Source organism: Acomys russatus, chromosome 14 (genome assembly GCF_903995435.1).
Source record: "Acomys russatus chromosome 14, mAcoRus1.1, whole genome shotgun sequence".
Classification (NCBI taxonomy): Eukaryota; Metazoa; Chordata; class Mammalia; order Rodentia; family Muridae; genus Acomys; species Acomys russatus.
In genome coordinates, this window is record NC_067150.1 from 45,823,465 (window position 1) to 45,844,152 (window position 20,688).

At 52.1% G+C, this 20,688-nt stretch overlaps 1 protein-coding gene across 2 annotated transcripts; it reads right to left on the reverse strand.

The window, feature by feature from the left end:
- Positions 1-1,309: 1,309 nt before the first annotated feature.
- Cib2 (calcium and integrin binding family member 2) lies at positions 1,310-19,770 on the reverse strand. 2 transcript variants are annotated; one of them, XM_051156458.1, is made up of 6 exons: positions 19,539-19,770; positions 13,068-13,102; positions 5,560-5,671; positions 4,068-4,215; positions 1,857-2,052; positions 1,310-1,433 (listed from the first exon to the last, which is right to left on the reverse strand). In XM_051156458.1, exons 1-6 carry the CDS (start codon positions 19,587-19,589, stop codon positions 1,412-1,414), a joined length of 564 nt encoding a protein of 187 aa, XP_051012415.1. In that variant the 5' UTR covers positions 19,590-19,770; the 3' UTR covers positions 1,310-1,411. The 2 variants fall into 2 exon arrangements, with proteins under 2 accessions (XP_051012415.1, XP_051012416.1); XM_051156459.1 differs by lacking the exon at positions 13,068-13,102 and having other exon boundaries at positions 19,539-19,769.
- Positions 19,771-20,688: the final 918 nt, after the last annotated feature.

Sequence of the window (20,688 nt, forward strand, 5' to 3'; positions counted from 1 at the left end):
TGATGCCATGCCTGTGTGAGATGGGCACTCCTACCTGCTCTTGGCCTCCAGCCTGTCCAGACCTTTGGATCAAGGCAGATTCCTCCCACACAACCTGCCATCAGCCTGGTGGTTTTACCTCCAGAGAGTTCCCAGGGCTTTGCTCAGTCACCACTTTGGGAGGGAGTAGGGCACTCAGGCCTCTTGTTCCAGCTGGTCCATGAGGCAAGCACATGGGGTGTGTGCCCAGCACATTGACCAAGCTGGCTCTTCCAGGGGTCTTTCCTGTTTTGTACCACTCTCCCTCATCTATGTGTCCCCACACCCAGAGGGTGAGCAACTGGTCTGCCATCCTCTCTCTACCCTGCCCCTACACTCAGGAGGCAGGAGCTAATACCACAGGCCTCCTCCCCACCTGTCCGCCCTGGCTTGGTGCAGAGTTGTGGGGAAAGCCGTGCCTTGCTAGACATTTGGCTAATGTTCTTTTCCCTCTTGAAGTCCCATCCTGCTGGGAGGGGAGGGGTGGGGGGCGAAAGGCCTGAGAGTAGTCGGATACCCTAACAACGGCAACAGGAACAATCCTCACTCAACAACCTGGCAATGAAGTCAGCATCCAACACCGATGCTTCACCCAGGCCAAGGCTACAGGGACGGAAAAGGTACCCCTGAGCATGCCTAATGCTGACAGACATAGAGAGTGCAGGACACCAAAGTGTTTTATTCCTAGGGATTCACAAATCTGAGGTCAGCACACACCAGTTGACACCATGTCCTCAGAGAGGGTGGGTGGAGTGGTGTTCAAGACACAGGGGCGGAGCCCTTTGGACCCATTGCTTACACAGCTTCACATTGGGAAAGTATGGGGGTCGGGTGAGTACAGCCCAGCCTTGGCTTTGGTAAAAGATTGCATAGCTTGTTAAAACCCCAGCCTCTGTTTTGCTTGTTTTTTTGGTTGGTTGGTTGGTTGGTTTGGGTTTTTGTTTTTTGTTTTTTGCACTTAGCCCTGGGTGGCTGGGGTGTGTGCCCTGCATGTGGATTGTTCGTCTCCACTCTTCCTGCTAGGTTTTCCACCTTCCCCTCCTAGGAGGACACTCCTGTGTGAGAAAAGGACAGGGCAAGGGGGTGGTTGAGAGAGCCCACAGGGAACTGCAGGTGTTGAGGGTGGACCCCTGAGGCCCCTGGCTGGCCAGGGTCCTGTTCTTCACAACCCTGATGCTATTCAGTTTTTTTATTTTTTTTTTGTTTTGTTTTGTTTTTTGTTTTTTTGTTTTTGTTTTTGTTTTTTTGCTGCTAAAAGGGCCACAGGAAATGTCCATGGGTGAGAACCCCAGATGCCACAGGTCCTTTCCTAGAGCACTTGGAAACCATACCCGCACAGACAGTAGGCCAGAGGATGGTGTTCTAGGCCCCCCAACAGCCTTGGCAAGTGTCCTCAGATTCGGATGTGGAAAGTGCTGTAAAGAAAGAGAGAGCACAGAGAGGGTGAGAGAGGGTGTGCCGGCAGGAGGCTCTGCAGGGAAAAGCTGACCTGGCCCTGGTCATTTCCTTAAGGAACGCTGCATGGAGGTAGCCACGGGAGACTCAGAAGGGGCAGCTGTCCAGTTTTCAGCCTCCTAAGCTGAAAGGCTACACCCCTCCCCGCAGGCTTGAACCCTCCTGTGCACCATGGAAGGTCTCAGCCCTCCTGTGATAGGATTAGTCATGTAAGAGCCAGGCACACACCTGGGCAGCTGGGCCTTGACCAACTATTTCGGGCCTGCAATGCATCATTGCCCACTGGAGGGCCCATGAAACCAGGCAGCCAGCTGTGACTCGCATATTGTGGCCTATCCCACCCAAGCCCAGTCCCGAGGGTGGGGGGTGGGGGGGGACAGCACCTGAGAAAATCAGGGGCCTTGGCGATCATGTCCTCAAAGTCGGCAAAGCCCAGCTTGCCATCGCCATCCAGGTCAGCTTCCTCGATGACTTTGTCGCACACCAGTACCACCTCGTCCTCATCCAGCTCTGACTTAGTGAGTCGGGCCAGCGTCAGCTCTAGATCTTCTTTACAGATGAAATTGTCGGTGTTGAAGTCTGCGAGGTCAGGTGGGAGATGGTCAAAGAGGCCTGAGTCCCTCCAGGGCCTTTGAGGAGGGATGGGGCCCTGTTGGGGGGGGGGCCCTTCCTCGCAGATGGCCACACCCATCTCTCCACTAGTCTCTGGAGTCCCCAGGGTATCTCTATGAACTCAGAGGACACTGGGGTTCTTAGACCCAATGACGGAAACCAGGAGGCTCACGCACAAAGTATAGCTTAAACAACCACAGTGAACAAACATTTGGGGCAACCCACACACCCCCACAGTGAAGGCGTATACAGCCACAGCTCGAGCAGTTCCAAATATGAAGCTCTCTGGGAGCTTCCCACACAAGCCAAGCAGCCTTCCTGCCCTCGGCCCACAGTGGACTCGTACAGCCAAGGAAGCCAGGGCCCAGAAAGGCCAAGTGCCTGAGTCCAAGTCGGAGATCCAATCAGGGATAGAGCAAGGATTCTGACTAGGGCTATCTGACTCTAAGACCCACACTTTCTAAATGACACCTTGCCACCTCTAAATGACCCCAGGCCTCCAGACACACATGACTAACTAACACATATGTCATGTTGTATGCAGTCAGTATGTACAACTTAATCTGTCAATTAAAAAAAATGCAAGTCAGGTCAGGAGATACAGGATGCCCCTAGAGAGAGGCCAGTGCATGGATGGCCTTTATGTACAGAGTAGGGGGCATTGCTGGGTCTACTGGGCACTACCACTATCTCCAGAGCCTGGCAGGGTGGTTCTGTGGGGTGAGCAATGTGCAGGCTCATCATGCCTACCTACTCTCTCAGCACAGCGGCCAGCTCTGTACACTTGGCTCCTTGTGCCTCTGATGCCTTCCCAGGAGATACCCCCTTGGCCTTCACGTTTCTTCAGGCATCACTTTCGAGAGAGAGGGTCCCTCCATCTGAATGCCTGTTGCCCACTAGGCTGGCATAAATGGCAAAGATGAGGAACAAAGCCACTTTCCGCCTTTAGCTAAGCCATGCCTGAACTCTGCAGGTGAAGAAGCAGAACTGGGGAGGACTAGCTGCCCACCCCTGACCTTGCCTGTGGAGGCCTCCGTAGTGGGCATGCTCCTGAAGGACCTGCAGAAGAGTCTGGAAAGACCTGCTATCTGGTCAGTAAGAAATGGAGACCTCTGCATGTTCTGCACTTCCTGCTTATAGGAAGACAACGGCCTTTCCCAGGAGCAGCACCGTGGGCTCCTAGACTGAAGGATAAAGGATGCAATTTTAGAATCTACATTTGTGGAATGGACAGGGAGGGTCTGCTTTCGTATATGCAAACACGATGTATTGCACAGTGTATCTAAACCAAAGTCCTTTGAAGTAAACGTGAGATCACAAAATTAACAGGCGGCCCTTGATGGGCCCACTGCTTCGACATCCACCAGCTTCTCAAAGGTGTGGGAAGGCTTGTGGTCTTTTCCTCTGGTCCAGTAAAAGTTCAAGGCACAGTGGGTGAGCTGTGTGGTAACCTCCGGTTAGCTACAGGAGAAGTGTGTGTGCCTGGCGCCCTCTCGTGGCCAGTCGGTCAACAAGCTGAGGAAATGGGATGCCCCTATCTCCCCAGTGATCTTTCTAGAACACAACTGCCCTTCCTTTCCTGCCTGCCCTTCCCTGCCTGAACCCCGCATTGTCCTGGTCCTGAGCACTAGCCCCAAACTCCTCACAGCCTAGTTTACTTCTCTATACCCTCTCGGATCCCTCCTCCCACCACATTCCAAACATTTCATATCTTGGCAAGCCGTGCTGTCTACTCTGTTGGGGTGTCTGTCCTCTTGTCTCCAGGGAACTAACCCCTCCCCCAGTCCTCTAGTTCCCCCGACCCAGGGTGAGCAAGCCTCTCTTTCTTTCTGAAGATGTGTCTCAGGCATGATTTATGCCCTCAAGGCAGGCATTCATCAAAGGATAGCCTTAGTGTACCCATCAATAACTGGATGGTCCAATGGCTCCTGTGATGCTCCCTTCAGCTCTACAGCTCCACCCCGCTGCCAGCCCTTCCTTACCATAGATCTTGAAGGCATAGTTTGCCTTGAGCTCTCGGGGCGCTGACTCGCAGAGCACAGAGAACATATCCACAAAGTCATTGAAGGTGAGGTTCCCCTCGCCATCCTCAGAGAAGGCCTCCACAATCCTCTCCTTGAAGGGATTCTCCTAAAGACAAGCACAGCCATCACTGGGGGTAGGTGAGGCAGGCAGGGCCCTCAGGCCAGTCTGAGGGCAGCCTGTGACAGCTGGCAGGCATGGCCTCTGGAGTGAGGCAATAAACACAGCTACTTACTTAATGGGGTCATTGGAGGAGTTGCCAAGTCAGAGTGCACAAGGCCTTGATCCAGGACCTGGCTCAGCAAGCATGTTCCCATGCCACACAGGGTACATACATGCGCACAGCAAGCTGAGTGTGCCAACTGTCTCAGTTTTCAGAGGCACACACAGGCTCCTTCCTCCACCTACTGGGCAGTGTCCCCAGCAAAGGAACTGGTCCATGGACAACTGCTCCATGAAGCCCTCGCTCCAGGCTAATTCAGACCGGACAGGTGAGAAATGGAAGTCAGGCCACAACATGTCAGATAATTGGAAACAACACAAGCAGCAAGAGGTAGTCCTGATGCCTCCTCCAGCCCCACAGCCCATTTGTTCTCATTTCCAGCACTGCCTCTGCTCCTTCCGGTAAGGCCGAATTGTCTAGGGCCCACAGTGCTTTCATCACAGCTGCTCAGCCTGGATCAACTCTGGAGACAAAGTCTCTGCAGTGCCTCACATTCTCCATGACACTCAGCCTGGTCCCCTACTCCCTTGAGGACAGGCAGTGCTCTCCAGGGCCAGCCTTGTGCTCATCATCTCTCAGGACAGAGTCAGGATGCAGGTCCAAGGGGGATGCCATGTAGCTCTCTCACCCTACTGTAATCCATACATCCCAGGCCTGCCAAGTTCCACTGCACTGTGGAATCATGACCAATGCTCTCTTACTGTGGGAGAGTCCTCTGTATAGCCCATGTGAAGAAATCAGGAAACTTTTCATGTCTAGGCGACATCACAACCCTGGGAGCTGGCAGAGCCTACCGCACATAGCCCAAACCCAAATGAGCATTCTAAAAAAAACTCCCAGCAACTTTGGGTCTTAGATGTGCCACTAGAGATGACCAAGAATCCATGACCAGACATGGGGGAAGAGAGAAAAATGGTCTGAGAGAACCAAAGGCTGCTGTGTACGGCCCGGGCGACTCCACATAGGCATATACAGGTGGGCACAGGCCAATGGCTGGGCAGCAGGAAGCCACAGATGCACAGTACACCTCCCAAGCCCCACACCCTTCATAACTCATGTGTGCAAAGTACACATTGGGGAACTGAGGCACAGAGCGCTTCTGCGGTCAGGGCAACACATTCTCAGTGAGTAGAGGCAGACTTCAGTCTGGGTCTGGGCCTCTGCTCCATGCCCGGATGTGGAATCCCCCTGCTCTGCTCCAGCATCCGAGGCAGCGGCCTCTCACATACCCGGAGCTCCGGCATCTGTATGATGAGGCTCATGGGCACGTGGACGATGGGACTCTTCCTGTAGTCCATCGGTACCAGGTTGGGGGCCAGCTCATAGAACCGCGCATGGAGCCTTTAAGAGAAGCAAAGGAGAAGCACTTAAAGGCTGCCAGTACCAAGCCCCATGATCCAGTGCTACCCTGTCTGGGCTTAGAAAAACAGTCCTTATCCAGGATCTAGTGAGGGGATAGTAGGGGGCAGGGGTCGTCTGCTCTGTCCACAGTGGTCACAACTTAAAGGGGGAGCAGGTTCTGCCCAAATCCCTGTGCTGATGACCCAACCGCCTAGGCCCTCCTTGCTTCTGACACACCATACTTGCACCAGCACAACTGACCTCCCCTCTACTTCCTCCCCAGTCCCCAGCTAGGCGACTATCTCCCACCACTCTCTTTCTCTGTCTCTCTCATCCTATCTCCCCTTCCTCTCCCTCTTCCCACACCCCGACCTGATTTGGTCTCTCTTAAGTCTTTTATACTGTACTGGCAAGATGGCTCATTGGGTGAAGATGCTTTCTGTCAACAAACACCCTGAGTTTGATCCCTGAGACACACATGGTGGAAGGAGAGAACCAACCCCCACAGCTATCCTACAACCTCCACATTCTCTCTCTCTCTCTCTCTCTCTCTCTCTCTCTCTCTCTCTCTCTCTCTCTCTCTCTCTCTCTCACACACACACACACACACACACACACACACACACACACACAGATAAATAAATGGGTTTTTCGAGATAGGGTCTCTCTGTGTAGCCTTGACTGTCCTGGACTCACTTTGTAGACCAGGCTGGCCTCGAACTCACAGAGATCCACCTGCCTCTGCCTCCCGAGTGCTGGGATTAAAGGTGTGCACCACCACGCCTGGCTTAAATAATTTTTTTTTTTCTAAAAGGAGTTTTTTTTTTTTGTATGTTTTAGGCACTGTGCCTGACATTTGTCATCTTAATCCCCTGCTCATCACCGTGCAGGCAACACATCATGACCCCAGTTTGCAGCTAAGCAAGCTGAGGTCTGGGAGATCTGTCTAAGGCCACAGAAATAGAACTTCCAGGGCCCTGGCTGGAACCTGAGACTGGCCAGTCCAAAGCATAGACACACTCCTGTACCTGCCACAATCAGAGGTCCTCGAGGGCCCCAGCCCAGTTTCTGTCCTGAAGGTCAGGTGCTAAGAGCACTCAGCAGCCTTCACATCCTCCAGGAACCCCCCAAAATGGGTCTTTACAGCCTTCCTCCAATTGCAGTCAGCAGGACCAAGCCTTCCAACTGAGCTAACCCACCCTGGGTGACGGCTCAGGGCCCCAGCTCCCATCCCCCACTCCTGCCCTGTACTCCGAAGGCTGTGTCTTCCTGGAACGCATGCCCACCTCAGTCAGCTGCTCATCACCTGTAGGATGTGAGGCCTCCTGACACCATGTCACCTGGAAGTCCCTGTCATCCAGTCCTCTTTTGTCCTGTGTGTCTGTGTCTCTTACATCCCAGAGGTCATCCCTCCATCCCACAACAGACTCAAATTACACTCATATGAGATAGCACCTGTGATGTGCTGGTGTACGGGGCATGTGGAGGGGTACCAGCCAGGGCCCAAGGTAGGCATTTGCCCAAAGTGAGGCCCCACACTACAGTGGACTGGATCATGTATGACCTCACATCCTGGACTGGACCTGCACATCTACCTCAAAATCGGATCAGAATAGATCCCGTAAGTGACCTAAAATGTCCAGGTCCTCCCTTAGTAAGTCCCTCGGTATGACCAAGGCTCACCTGGGTCCCATCTGACCCCTGGCATTGGACAGACCATTTGGCTACTTCCTCAGCTCACACGAAGCTGCCACCTATCGAGTTCCATGCCTCCAGACTAGGACTGTGTGACATCCTTGTCCCCTTTAATTGTCAAGCATCCCTGAGAAGTAGATATTAGCCTCCCACTTTTCAGATGGGAAAACTGAAGCCCAAACGATTAAGTGCCTACTGGCACTTGTATAAGGCTAGTGAATGAGCAGTGAGGATGAGATTTGAACCCAGTATTATCTCACACACACACACACACACACACACACACACACACACACACACACACACACGCATCAAGCCACCCTGGAAGACACCGCCTCTCCGAGAGCAGAGCATGTCCGGGGTAAACAGAAAGTTCAACGCCACAGCTCACACTCCTGGAACACATCGCCAACAAAGGACCTGAGGTCACAAGGGACAGAGCAGAAGGGGAAACCCCCCACATCCTAGCCTTGGTGTAAGACGGGGTCAGCAGACACCAGAGTGGCCAGATCAAAGCTGGGACTGTCCGCAAGAGGACGTTCAGATAGTCTGTTATCTCCTACATTGAGGAGTGTTGCCCTTTTTATAACAGGCCTTGCACCAAAATTTCTATTTTGCATTTCACGCGCTCTTTGGAGGAAGCAGGGTTTGACGGGATCTCACCATGTAGCCAGGCCTTGCAAACTTCTCATGTCAGCAGCCTGCAGCCTCCCGATGCTGAGCTTGCCATTCTTGCCTAACTTGTCCACTTTTATTAGGTCCATTGTGTTTCTAGTTATATTTAGGACTACATCTTAACATCTACTTCTCTCCACTTGTGCTAAGGGTGATGCTGGGTGGCTCTGGGCATTGGCATGTGCCCCCAAAGTTGTGGGGGTTGCTGTAGCTATAGCTTCAAGCCAGGCTGAGGTTGGAAATGCACCTAAACCACTCACTAGCTAGTGGGGCAACCTTGAGTAAAGGGAGTATCCGCAGAGAGTAATTTTCAGTCAGAAATGGGAACCAGGCTATCATTTTCCCCACTTGTGCGGGTTAAATAAGACAATGTCAATAGAACTGCGGCAATTCCCAGAACCTATGTTAAAGAAGAAAGAAAAGAAAAAGCCAGGCACGATGACATATATGCTTGGGGTTTTTTGTTTTTAAAAATCTTGATGAAGCTGGGTGTGGTGGCTCACATCTTTAATCCCAGCACTCGGGAGGCAGAGGCAGGTGGATCTCTGTGAGTTCAAGGCCAGCCTGGTCTACAAAAGTAAGTCCAGGACAGCCAATGCTAAATAGGGAAACCCTGTCTTGAAAAGCCAAAACTGAGCTATCCTGATCTACAAAGTGAGTCCAGGACAGCCAAGGCTACACAGAGAAACCCTGTCTTGAAAAAACAAAAACAAAAACAGCAACAAAACGTGCTGGGCATGGTGGCACACATCTTTAATCCTAGCACTCGGGAGGCAGAGGCAGGCAATCGCTGTGAGTCCGAGGCCAGCCTGATCTACAAATGAGTCCAGGACAGCTGAGGCTACACAGAGAAACTCTGTCTCGAAAAACCAAAATAATAATAATTATAATAATAATTCATTTATTCTATTTTATCAGCATGAGTGTTTTGCCTGCATTTAGGCATGTGCATTACACACACAGGGATAGTTGTGAGCCACTGTGGGGTACTGGAAACTGAACCTGGGTCCTCTATCAGAATAGCAAGTCCTCTTAACCTCAGAGGTGCCTCTCCATGCCTGGCATATACACTTTTAACCGCAGTGCTGGGGAGTAGGAGACAGGCAGATCCCTGAGGACTGGCCAGCCGACCCTACTTGGAAAGCTCCAGGCCAATGAGAAACTCTGTCTCAGAACAAAAGGGGAAGGTGCTTGAAGCACATCTGAGGTTACTTCCTGGCCTTCACATGCATGCACACACAGATGCACCCCTATACACATGTGTACCCTTGCAGCCAGGTGGTGGTGGTACACACCTTTAATCCTAGCACTCAGGAGGCAGAAGCAAGTGGATCTCAGAGGTCGAAGCCAACCTGGTCTGAAGAGTGAGTTCCAGGACAGCTAGGGCTACACACACACACACACACACACACACACACACACACACACACACACACACACCCCTTGTCTCCAAAGTAAGTAAAATGTGCACCCATGCACACAGATGCATATATTCTCTTCTGATCCCCTTTTTTGATGTCTGCAGGCACCAGGCACATATGTGTCGCTCATGCATACGTGCAGGCAAAACAATCAGTGCACATAAAATAAATCTTTAAAAATATTCAAAAGTAGAGGGGCTGGAGATACGGCTCAGAGGTTAAGAGCACTGTCTGTTCTTCCAAAGATCCTGAGTTCAATTCCCAGAAACCACATGGTGGCTCACAACCATCTACAATGAGATCTGGTGCCCTCTTCTGGCATGCGGGCACACATGTGGGCAGAACACTATATAAATAATAAATAAAATAAAATAAAAATCTTTTTAAAAATATTAAAAAGTAAAACAACTAGAATGATGCTGGAAATTTGTTTCTTTTTGGTTTTTTTTTTTTTTTTTTTTTTTTTTTTTGGAGACAGGGTTTTTCTGTGTAGCCTTGGCTGTCCTGAACTCACTTTGTAGACCAGGCTGGCCTCAAATTCACAGAAATCCACCTGCCTCTGCCTTCCAAGTTCTTGGGATTAAAGGCATGTGCCACCACACCTGGCGATGCTGGAAATTTTTAAGGAACTCCACGGATAATTTGAAAACCCAAATCACTGTGGGAAAAATCATCAAAAAGAAGAGGAGGAGGAGGAAAGAAGGAAGGAAAGAAAGAAAGAAAGAAAGAAAGAAAGAAAGAAAGAGTGCATCTACACCTCTGTCACTCCTTCCCTCAATAAAGGGCACTGGTCCCATCTTAACCCTCAGAACAAGAAAATGACAACTACGCTACTCTAGCTACATGAAACCAAGTGTGGAAGTCACCTGGATGATTCCAGGAAGTTAGCGGAGCCCTTCCTACCAGCAAGGAGGCCAACCAGCCAAAAACGTCAAAACCCAAAACAATAAATAAATAAATCCATAGAGAAAGAAAGAGAGAAAGGTGGGAGGGAGGGATAAAAGAGAGGGGGAGAGACAAACCAAGCCCTCGTTCCAGAATCCGAAGGACGCATTCAGAATGAAACAATGGAACCTGCAAAAGGTCAACCAGCCAACTTTGTATAGCAAGGTCTTGACTTAACTTCCTGCCGCCTGCACCCTTCCCCCAAGGGGGGGAGATGACAAAAAAAAAAAAAAAAAAAAAAAAAAAAAGACACTGGCATCAGACTCAGAGGAGCTGAACCTGACTATTAATAAGATGTAATCTATGATAAGCAGCATTTGAAATCATTTGAGGGAAAGATAGATGGCTCTGAGAAGCCAGAAACTGATAACCCCAATCAATGCCGGGCTTTCACATGGGGTTTTTAATATATTACATTTTTAGAAAAGAAAGAATTAAATTAAAATTTCAAATTTATTTGCCAGCATTTACAGACTGAAAGACTTTTACACTGTGCATCTGTTTGCTGATCCTGCTGCTGCTGCTGGGAGCAGCTATTTCTGCAGAAATGATGCAGGGACCGGCCCACGTCCTGTACTCGGGGTGCAGATTGGCCCCTGCAGGCAGTTAAGTCTCAGACTCCTCATGTCTAATAAAAATAAATAAAAAGTAACTAAAATAGATTACATAAATGTTTTAAAGGATAAGAAAATAACATAGTAATCTCTTAGCAGATTCCCGGGGGTGTCAAGAGGACAAGCTTGCCTTTGGCTGGAGAGGACAGGACGCCCACTTGTTCAGGAACCAAGTGTCACTGGGGATGAGAGAGCTGAAGGACCAAGCTCTTATCCGCAGGAAGCGCAGGAAGCGCGGATGCTGAGAGAAATGGGAGGATGGGTGGGCTGGGCTGGAGAGTAATGGGATCTACAGGGGCTGATGGTAGGGGGAGCAGCTGAGCAGGGGATTATCTGTGATCCGAATCACTGACAGATGATCCTCCTGCTCAAGTTTCCCCGCCCTGCCATCTGGTCAGTACTCAGGGTGCAGCCTACCAAGGAAACAGGCAGCTGGGAGCTAGGGAAGGAGGGGGCTGCAGCAAGGTCCTGGGAGGAAGACAGCCCAGTGGATGGATGCACGGTCTGGCCAGCTGGGCTCTGCCACTGACCAGCTGTACATCTGTCACTGGGTGGTCTTTCTCCTTACCCTCTCTAGGCCTCACTGAGACATGAGCAGTGGAGAGGGGCGGGCCTGGCAGGCCTGCAGGGGTCAGTGACATGGGCCTCTCTCCTGGGAGTGACATCCAGAAACAAGAGAGGTAACAGCTCAGGCAGGGTGTCCGCCTACCTAGGAGGTTCCTTCACCTATGGGGGAGAGGGATTGTGGAGACCCAGGGGCCTTTGCCTAAGAGCCCTTCATTTGCCAGAGACACCCCCAAAGGCCTGTCAGACTAGCTCCATCCAACTCTTGGCTTGGTCTTGAGCCATTCTTCCCCAAGGGCAACCTGGCTGATGTCAATAGGATTAGTACAAAGTGGGGTGAGGAGGAGACACGGGCCTTTGTCTCTGCATTTTGCCAGCCTGGAACATCCTCCTGTGGCCAGTGCCCCTATCCCTTATCACACTCTTTACACAGTCAATGGAGGCTAAGAGGCATTGCCCAGGTGCCAGGCAGGGGTAGGGATGCCTGAATCCGGCTCCTGGGGGAGCTGGTTACTGAGCCTATGACTCTAGAGAGCTCTGGCTAGCTTTAGGAGCACTGAGGATAGGAATGCTGTGAACCTCTGAGCGCAAGCAGCCACGCAGCATGCACAAAGCGGGAGGGGGGCGGGGGGCGGGCTAAAGAGGCTGGAAGCACAGCTCCATAGAGGTGTCAGGATGGTAAAACTGAAAGGAGGGCTTGTCCCAAGACCTCTGGAAGGTCAGAGTCAGCACCAGAAATCCTCACCTAGGACACATCATTCAGGATAGGCCATCCCAGTGGTCAGGTGCCACTCCTTTTTGATTACTGTTTCTTGCTAGTGGTGACAGCAGCCCCAGAAAGCGAGGCTCCAGAGGGTCTAACCTCGCCAACGCCATAGAACTCCAGTGCTGTGGATATGGGAAGAGAGCCCAGGCCTCGGGCCAAGCCTGGGAGGATCTGACCCTCTAAGAGGTAAAAATGGGGTATCCTCTCCCTCACCCAAGTGACAAGGTCGAATGGTAGGCTGGAAGGGGAACACTGTCCCCACAGAGTGGTCAGGGTAGGGACGAGCGTCAGTGCAGCTCTCCGGGGAGGCTGCACCAGGTTATAGCCCCAGCCTCAGCATCGATCTCTAGGGAAACTGATCCTGAGACTTTGCTGGCTTTTAGTGACACCAGATAGCCTAAGTAGAGGGGGGGCAGCAATGGCTGCAGGTTTCCTAGCATCCTGTAATGGCCACTCTCTGGCCTGAGACTCACAACACTGCAATGTCTCCTGCTCAGGACCCTATCCTTAGCCCACAAAGAGAAGGGCTCTCCTGGACACCCCTAGTAAACAGCTCAGGTGGGCACTTTGGCCCTTGGACATCCCTGGAGTGACAGACATTGAAGCCAGAGGATTCTTAGAGCAGTTGGCTTAAAAGAAGGAGGATCCCTATGGTTGCAGGTCTCCAAAGACCCCACCCCTGCCACAGCCCTACCCCCCAGAGAAACCACACTTACTTGAGGATGTCCTTCTTATTGAAGAACGTGCAGTCCTGTGGAGGGAAAACACACATGGTGGACCTTTAGAACCCTTACAGCTACGGAGCCCTACCCATCAGCCCTGGGCCCAAGGCAGGATCGTGCCTACTGCCCCTCCTCATTCACCCGCGGAGGGGAAGACAGCCAGTTCTAGTAGGTTCAGAAGATGCCTCCAGAAGCTTTTGATCCTTGCCCCCTGCCAACTGGGCCCAGGATACTGATGCATAGGTGGGGTGGGTCTGGGTGAGATACATTTGGGGGGTACTTAGCAAAGAGGAACACAAATGGCAACAGTAGATTTGAAGGGGGTGGGAGTGGGGTGGGAGGATGGCGGGGGGGGGGGATACATTGTGGGAGAGCAGGGGAGTAGCTAAGAGACAGAGAGACAGTTCTACAGACCACTCAAGAGAGAATCAACAGGGTCCTCAGCACATCACCATAGGCACTGAGAACAGGACCGCGTACGGGTAGGCAGTCTAAAGTAGATGTCCTGAATAGCCATGAGCAGCAGCCCTGTGTTTGGAAATGTATACTTACAGGCATATGCACTCTGTGGTCTCAGGCTGCAGGGACAAGGGTTATCATACTGAGGAGGCAGTAGAAAGATGGAGAGCCTGAGGTAGGAGGGGTAGAGCCCAGAAGAAGGGAGTGGACAGGTAGCATCTGGACTCTTTAAGGACCTGTCTGTCTGGAGGAGATACATCTGTTCATGACCTGGAGTCTTAGATAATGCTTACTAGGCCAGGCCTAGGTGAGAGGAAGAGAAAGCAATCCAACAGGATGTAAAATGCCCACCGATGCGGGGCTTTTCCGTTTATCTCCTGCTGTCTAGCTCTTCTGCCTTTGCCCACTTTTCTAGCATAAGGAACGAAGGCCTCAGACTCTGCAGAGCCCACGGGGCCTCCTGGGGCCTTATGCTAAGCAGAGCTGTCTCTAATGAGGGGGCGAATGGACACAGGCCAGGCGCACCCAGCAGCCAGGCTGGCTCCGGAGGACCTGGAGCTGCTAGACACCAGGCCAGCTGGATTGGGCACTGAGGTGTGCCAAAGAGGATACCCACAGTGTCCGCACAACAGCTGGAGCTCTCCTTGCTGAACCTGGATAGGCAGAGAGGAAGGTGGGCGCAATCTCCAGGTTCCCACGATGCGCAGCGAATCTGTCTTTCTAAGCTACCTGCGGTCTACTGGGAGCCAGATGAAGGACTCCATGGGGCTGCACCCATCTTGGAAACTTGGGGGCTTCTCTTGGAGGGCTCAACTTAAAGCTCAGGCTGGGAAGCAGCAGCCTCATCCTGACCTAGTTAGTGCAGACAGAAAACTCCCTGTCTAGCAGGGCTAAGCCTCAGATGGGCTGAGAGCATGTGAGCCAGGAGCCCACGCCTCCCAGGAGCACTCTCCCTATGTGGAGGGATAGCTCCGAAGGGACCACGTGGAAAGGGCTGTCACAGGACCGGAAGACGGAAGAGGGGGTCCTGGTGGCTCCAGTCTCCGTCTGTTCCTCTAACATATACCCCGAGTCAGAAAGAAAACACACAGACCCCTCAGGAGTACTGCTTGCAGACGGTGGGAATGGTTCCCACCTATCCTGGCCACCATAGTACAATAGACTCACTTCACACTGCTCTTTAAAGAATGGTGCCCACACCATAGCAGCAGCCTCCCCGGGGATATGGTAGAGATATAGGCTCTCGTGCCAGGCTCCTAAGTCAGAAACTCTGGGTGGAGCTAACTCTTACTAGCAAGAGACCAGAAAAGACCACCTCCAGGCCAGTGCCAGCTAGGAGCAGTTTTAAAGGCCTGGATCTTGCTACCCCTCAGACCAATGAGAGGGGGAAGTCCCTGGGTCCTCCCAGGCATCCGTGGCCCTTCAGAGCCACCCAATCCTTCCAAACAGGCCTGTACTCCCAGCTACTTAGAAGGCTACGGAAGGAGGGTCCCAAGCAGTCCTTCCTGGACTACTGAGTGCTTAGTAGCCAAGGCCAGCATGGGGCAGTTAGTGAAGTACCGTCTAAAAAAAAAACGTTAAAAGTGAACAGTAGACGAGGGGTGAGGATACAGATCAGTGGTCATAGAGTGTCTAGCATCCAGAAAGCTTTAGGCTCAATCCCCCTTGGGGCTCCCACTTGACCCCTAGTTACTCAGTGATTTTAAAGTGCTGCCCAGGCTGAGAACCAATTCATAGCCAGTACACAATTACCATGCGCCGTGCATGAGGGACTCTCAATTGCCAGCCTCATTTCATCTTCAGCACTACGCTGGGACAACCATTATCTCCCTATTTTACAGATGGGAAAACTGTGTCTCAGGGGGCCCTGGGCCGGGAGAATTAGGGTCAGGATTCTGGAAGCACCAAACAGGCCAGGCTGGGTTCTTCTGGTCACTAGTAGAAGCCTGGAGGTCATCTCCATCAAGACTTCTTTCTGCCTCTCGGCGGATGTGCCACCAATCCCACCCCCTTCGCCAGCACTTCCAATCCCTCTCCTCGCCCCTCAACTCAAGAGCTCCTTGTGGCATCTGTTTCCTATTTACCTGGCCTGCCTACAGCAGTGGTCGGGAGCCAAGCCACTATCTGTGCCATCTGAAGGAGGGGGGGGGGGCTCCTCTCTGGCTCTGCAGCCCAGCCTGGGAATGGCCTTACCAACCAACAAATGGCTGGAGGTCAGGCTCCAGAATGACCTTAGTTGATCCCCATGACAGACCTCTGATGTAAGCATAGCTGGATGAGTAAGAATTCCCACCGTAGAAGTGGAACCTAGGCCAGGCGTGGTGGCGCACACCTTTAATCCCAGCGCTCGGGGGCGGGGCGGAGGCAGGCGGATCGCTGTGAGTTCAAGGACAGCCTGGTCTATAAAGCAAGTCCAGGACAGGCAAGGCTACACAGAGAAACCTTGTCTCAGAAAAAAAAAAAAAAAAAGAAGAAGAAGAAGAAGAGGAGGAGAAGGAGGAGGAACCTGGACCCAGAAGAGACACCAACTTGGTAATTTCCATAGCATCAACTGCCCAACTACAGCTGGGATCCCTATATATGAGTTCTTTGCCCTCTTAGAACTATATGCTAGGTTTGTGTTTGTTCCTTCCTTCTTTGCTTCCTCAGAAGTCTCTTCTATGCCTAGAAAAGCTTTCCCAGGAAGAGAGGAACACAGACAGCAACATGACCCAATAGGAGCCGTTCACTGGCCCAGGGAAGGACTGGAGAGGTCTACAAACCATAGGCTCGCTGCGCACTCTCAGGTGAATGAACCAGGGTGAGGTCCAGGAACGCTTCCTGAAGATGTGAGGCCTAAACAGACTGTTGGTGAGGAGCTGAGGCAGAGCAACAGCTTGACGGGAAGGCCTGCAGGGTGCCCGAGGCCTTGGAGCAAGAAATGACGCTGGGGGCTGAAGAGACCGCTCAATGGCTAAGAGCAGCCGTTGCTCTTGCACGGGACCCAGATTCCATTCCCTGCACCAGGGCCCATGTGGTGGTTTACAACCATCTATAACTCAAGTCCTGGGGATCCGATGCCCTCTTCTAACCTCCATGGACTGACCACAAGCACATACGTGGTCACATACATGCAGAGAAAACACTCACACACGAAATAAAACAACTAATTTGAAAAAGAAATCAAATTGGAGGCCAGCTGAACCTAGACCAGCCTAGGATAAAGCCCTGTTCCGACCTCTCAAACAGTCATCCCAAGACCCCAGAAGTATCTGGAGAAAAGGCGACCATGCCCATTTTAGAAAGCTGCTTGCTAGAGATGGGCATGGTGAGCTAGAAATGATCATACTGAGTGAGTTAACCCAGAAGCAGAAAGACTCACATGGTATATACTCACTTATATCTGCATACTAGCCCAAGGGGCATGTCCCACGAAAGCCTTCACTTACCAGGAAACTGGGACAGAGGGGAAGGCATCCTATTGGGACTCTAAATGAGAGACGCATGGGAAAATAGCAAAATAAAAGGCTACAGAGGGTCCTAGAAACCTACAAGTAGAACAATATGATAGGCAGATTTGGGCCCGGGTCCCGCTCAAACTAAGACACCAGCCAAGGACAATACAGGCGGTAAACTTTAAACCCCTTCCCAGATCTAGCCAATGGTCAGAATATTCTCCACAGTTGAGTGGAGAGTGTGATGTGACTTTCTCACGTAGTCTGGTGCCTCACGTTTGACCATGTCCCCTGGAGGGGAGACCTGGTGGCACTCAGAGGAAGGACAGCAGGTTGCCAAGAAGAGACTTGATACCCTATGAGAATATACAGGGGGAGGTAATCCCCCTCAGGAACAGTCATAGGGGAGGGGAATAATGGGAAAATGGAGGGGGGAGGGAGGAATGGGAGGATACAAGGGATGGGATAAACATTGAGATGTAACAAGAATAAATTAATAAAAAAAAAAAAAAAAGAGAGAGAGATGGGCATGGTATTTGTGTCCGTTCATTCAGTGGCTGGCTTCTCAGGGTTCCTACAAGGATCTGACTAGAGCTTAGTCAACCCAACTATACAGAGGCCCATGCTGCCTCCTAATAGAAAGATAAAGGAAGGAGGGAAGAGGAGGGGAGGGGTGGAAGAAGAGAAAGAAGAGGGACGAGAGATAAGACTACAGGGACCATGATGGAGGGGGAGGAAGCTCCAGGTAGCCCCTTGTCCCTAGGAGATGCTGGAGGGCTGACCAGGGTCATGTTCTTGGGATGGAAGAGCAGATCTCAAGGTGAACTGCAAAGCAGGCTGGGTTATAGGGTTTGTTCGTAAATGAAAATGCGGGCTAAAGCAAAGAGCTAGGGTGGCTGGAGGAGTGCAGCAGGTTCTGGAGAGGGCAATGGGCCCTGTGTAGGTACGTGAAGGGCTGGGGGAATGGGTGGGCCACGCACGTAAGCGGCCGGGACAGTAGCCTAAACTTTGGGCATCCGCAGTGGCATCTGGAGAGCAGGAAATGGGGCATCTTGTCCTGGGGAGGGAAGACTGTCAGGCTGTGAAACGCAGAGTTACTTGGAAAAGAGACTGTAACTCTGGTCCCCCGCACCCAGCCCTGGTTGGCCACCATAGAGAGAGAGGCAGAGGGATGGGGATGTGGGGCTCTCGCATTTCATGGCTCTCATTTCCCTGGCAGGGTCTAGTTGGGCCCTGGCAAAGGATCAGAACTCAACACTGGACTGGGTCTGACTAGTAACCCAATGCCAGGCTGGTCTAGCAGGCTTCCCACCTTCAGCAGGCCACTCTTCTCTCCTGGGTTGCCTGTATCTACCTCCACTTACAATGCCTCCTTTCCAGAACTTGCTGAGGGGGAAATAATCCTGATTTCTGCCAGGCATGGTGGCACACGCCTTTAATCCCAGTACTCGGGAGGCAGAGGCAGGCAGATCACTGTAAGTTCGAGGCCAGCCTGGTCTACAAAGCAAGTCTAGGGCAGCCAAGGCTACACAGAGAAAGCTTATCTCGAAAAACCAAAAAACAAACAAACAAGCAAAAAACCTGATTTCCCAAGGCTCCGTGCAAGCTCTGCCCTGTTTCTGAACCTCCTGTGCAGATACGTAGCCTCCTTCCTCAAAGCAAGGGCTGCCTTGCCATTGCCCTCCCGTGCCCACTAGGGCTGTCCTCAAGTAACTTTCTGTCACTTGGGTCCCTCTGGATGCCAAATGAATAGTCATGAAGGCTTTACACACATCTAAGGTAGGAATACACATGACATTAAAGCTGTTTAGAAAAGACTCCACAGTTGGGCTTTAAAAGATGAAAAACAAGGGGAAGACATTTCATGCCCAGGAAACTACCTGAGCCTGGCCAGTGGGGAAACTAAGTAAGGCAGATGGAATACAGGGTACAAGATATAGACACCTGGGGAGAGTAAGGCAGCAATGGTGAGCTACCCAGCTGAGCCAGACTCGGGACCAACCAGGAGATAAGGTTTCCCCCCCCCCATACCTCCAGAAGTTTTCACAGAGCTTGGGGCTTTGAGATCACTGTTCTGGACAGCTAGCTCTGACCTTGGAAGAATCAGGGTGAAAGGGGTTACTGGGAGCACAAAGTAAGTTGGGAGATGCCTCCTTCCTCCAGTTATGTCCATAGAGAAACCCCAACAGATAAACAACACACCCCGACCTGAACTGCATTTGGGGCCTCTTGTCCTCCCCCTACTCCAAGACCTTTCTGGGCTGGGGGTCATGCCCAATGAGCTGGGAGGAATGGCTGGGGTCCAGCCTGGGCGGGCAGGAAAAAGGTGAAAAAGGAAGAAAAGGGGTGTTGGCTCGGCGCATCTGACAGAATACTCTGACTGGAATGCACTTCTCATTCCCCGGCTTGGGAAACTGAGGCTCGTCGAGGGGGGGATGTCATCCAGCCAAGGTGCCGTTGCGCGCTGAAGGCAGCGCCAGGGCTTGAACCTCAGTGCCTCCCGCTTTGGAGAGGCCTCGGGAAAGGACCGAAGGGAGGACTGACTACAGGGGCCGCGGCACGCCGGGTTCACCTGGTAGTTATCCAGCTGCTCTTCAGTGAAGATGGTCTGCTTGTTCCCCATGGTGACCGCGGCGTTACGGGTGGCCGCGGCGTCGTCTCTCACCCTTCGGAGAGCTGCTTCCCATCGGCAGATTCTGGAGCCCCGAGCCCGGCGCCCGTGGCCCTTGCCAGCCCGGAGGCGGGCAGCGTCGCCAGCCTAGCCTGGCCCGTTCCGCTGGGTCCCGCAGTTCAGGGGGAGGGAAGCAAGGGTTGGGAAGTGAAGGCGGGGCCGGAGGCGGAGGCGGGCCTAAGGCAGGGGCGGGGCCAAAGGCGGGATTTGGGGGGCGCGGCCTGGGGGCAGGAGGCGGGGCCTTAGACCTGTCTAGATTGAGCAGGGAGGTGATTTCTCTCAGGGGACAGAGGCCTGCTCAGTCTATGCTGCAGCGCGCTGAGATGGCCTAGCGGTGGCCTCGGAGGGCCGCCTGACTGCTGGTTACTGTCTGTACCTCCCGTTCCACCTAGCACTCTGACCGGCAGCGCCTGGGTTATGCCTGGTGACAGTGGGCCAGAAAATCCCATGGAGTAGTGTGGTAGAACAGGCACGATTCTCCAGCCTCTGATGAGACACGTGGTCCTAGATTGAGAGTGAGAGTGTTATTTAGTTTGGCAGGGTCACAACCTACATCCCAAGTCGGGTCTGTCCTCAATAAGCCGATTTAAAAAGCCAAATTAAAAGTTGAAAGCAGTAAAAGAAATTTTATTCAATGTGATGACATTGGTCTTTGGGGTCCTAAACTGAGATCAAAGTATATTGTTTTTTGGGTTTGTTTTGGTTTTGGTTTTGGTTTTTGGTTTTTGGTTTTTCGAGACAGGGTTTCTCTGTGTAGCCTTGGCTGTCCTGGACTCCCCTTGTAGACCAGGCTGTCCTCGAACTCACAGCGATCCGCCTGCCTCTGCCTCTTGAGTGCTGGGATTAAAGGTCTATGCAACCACGCCCGGCTGAGATCAAAGTTTAAACAGAGGGCCAAGGATATACACATCTAAGCAGTCCTAGTCAAAGTGTATGTCACGCTCACAACTGCCCCAGCACTGTTTGAAATCTCTTTCTGAGAGTCAGAGGTAGGCAGATCTCTGAAATTGAGGCCAGCCTAGTCTACACGCTGAGTTCTAAACTAGCCAGG

Coding starts and splice junctions, on each gene's coding strand:
- Cib2 (XM_051156458.1), bottom strand. CDS start 19,589: ATGGGGAACAAGCAGACCATCTTCACTGAAGAGCAGCTGGATAACTAC. Junction 13,103..19,538: donor AGCAGCTGGATAACTACCAG/GTGAACCCGGCG, acceptor TTCCCTCCACAG/GACTGCACGTTCTTCAATAA. Junction 1,434..1,856: donor AAGGCCCCTGATTTTCTCAG/GTGCTGTCCCCC, acceptor CTTTCTTTACAG/CACTTTCCACATCCGAATCT.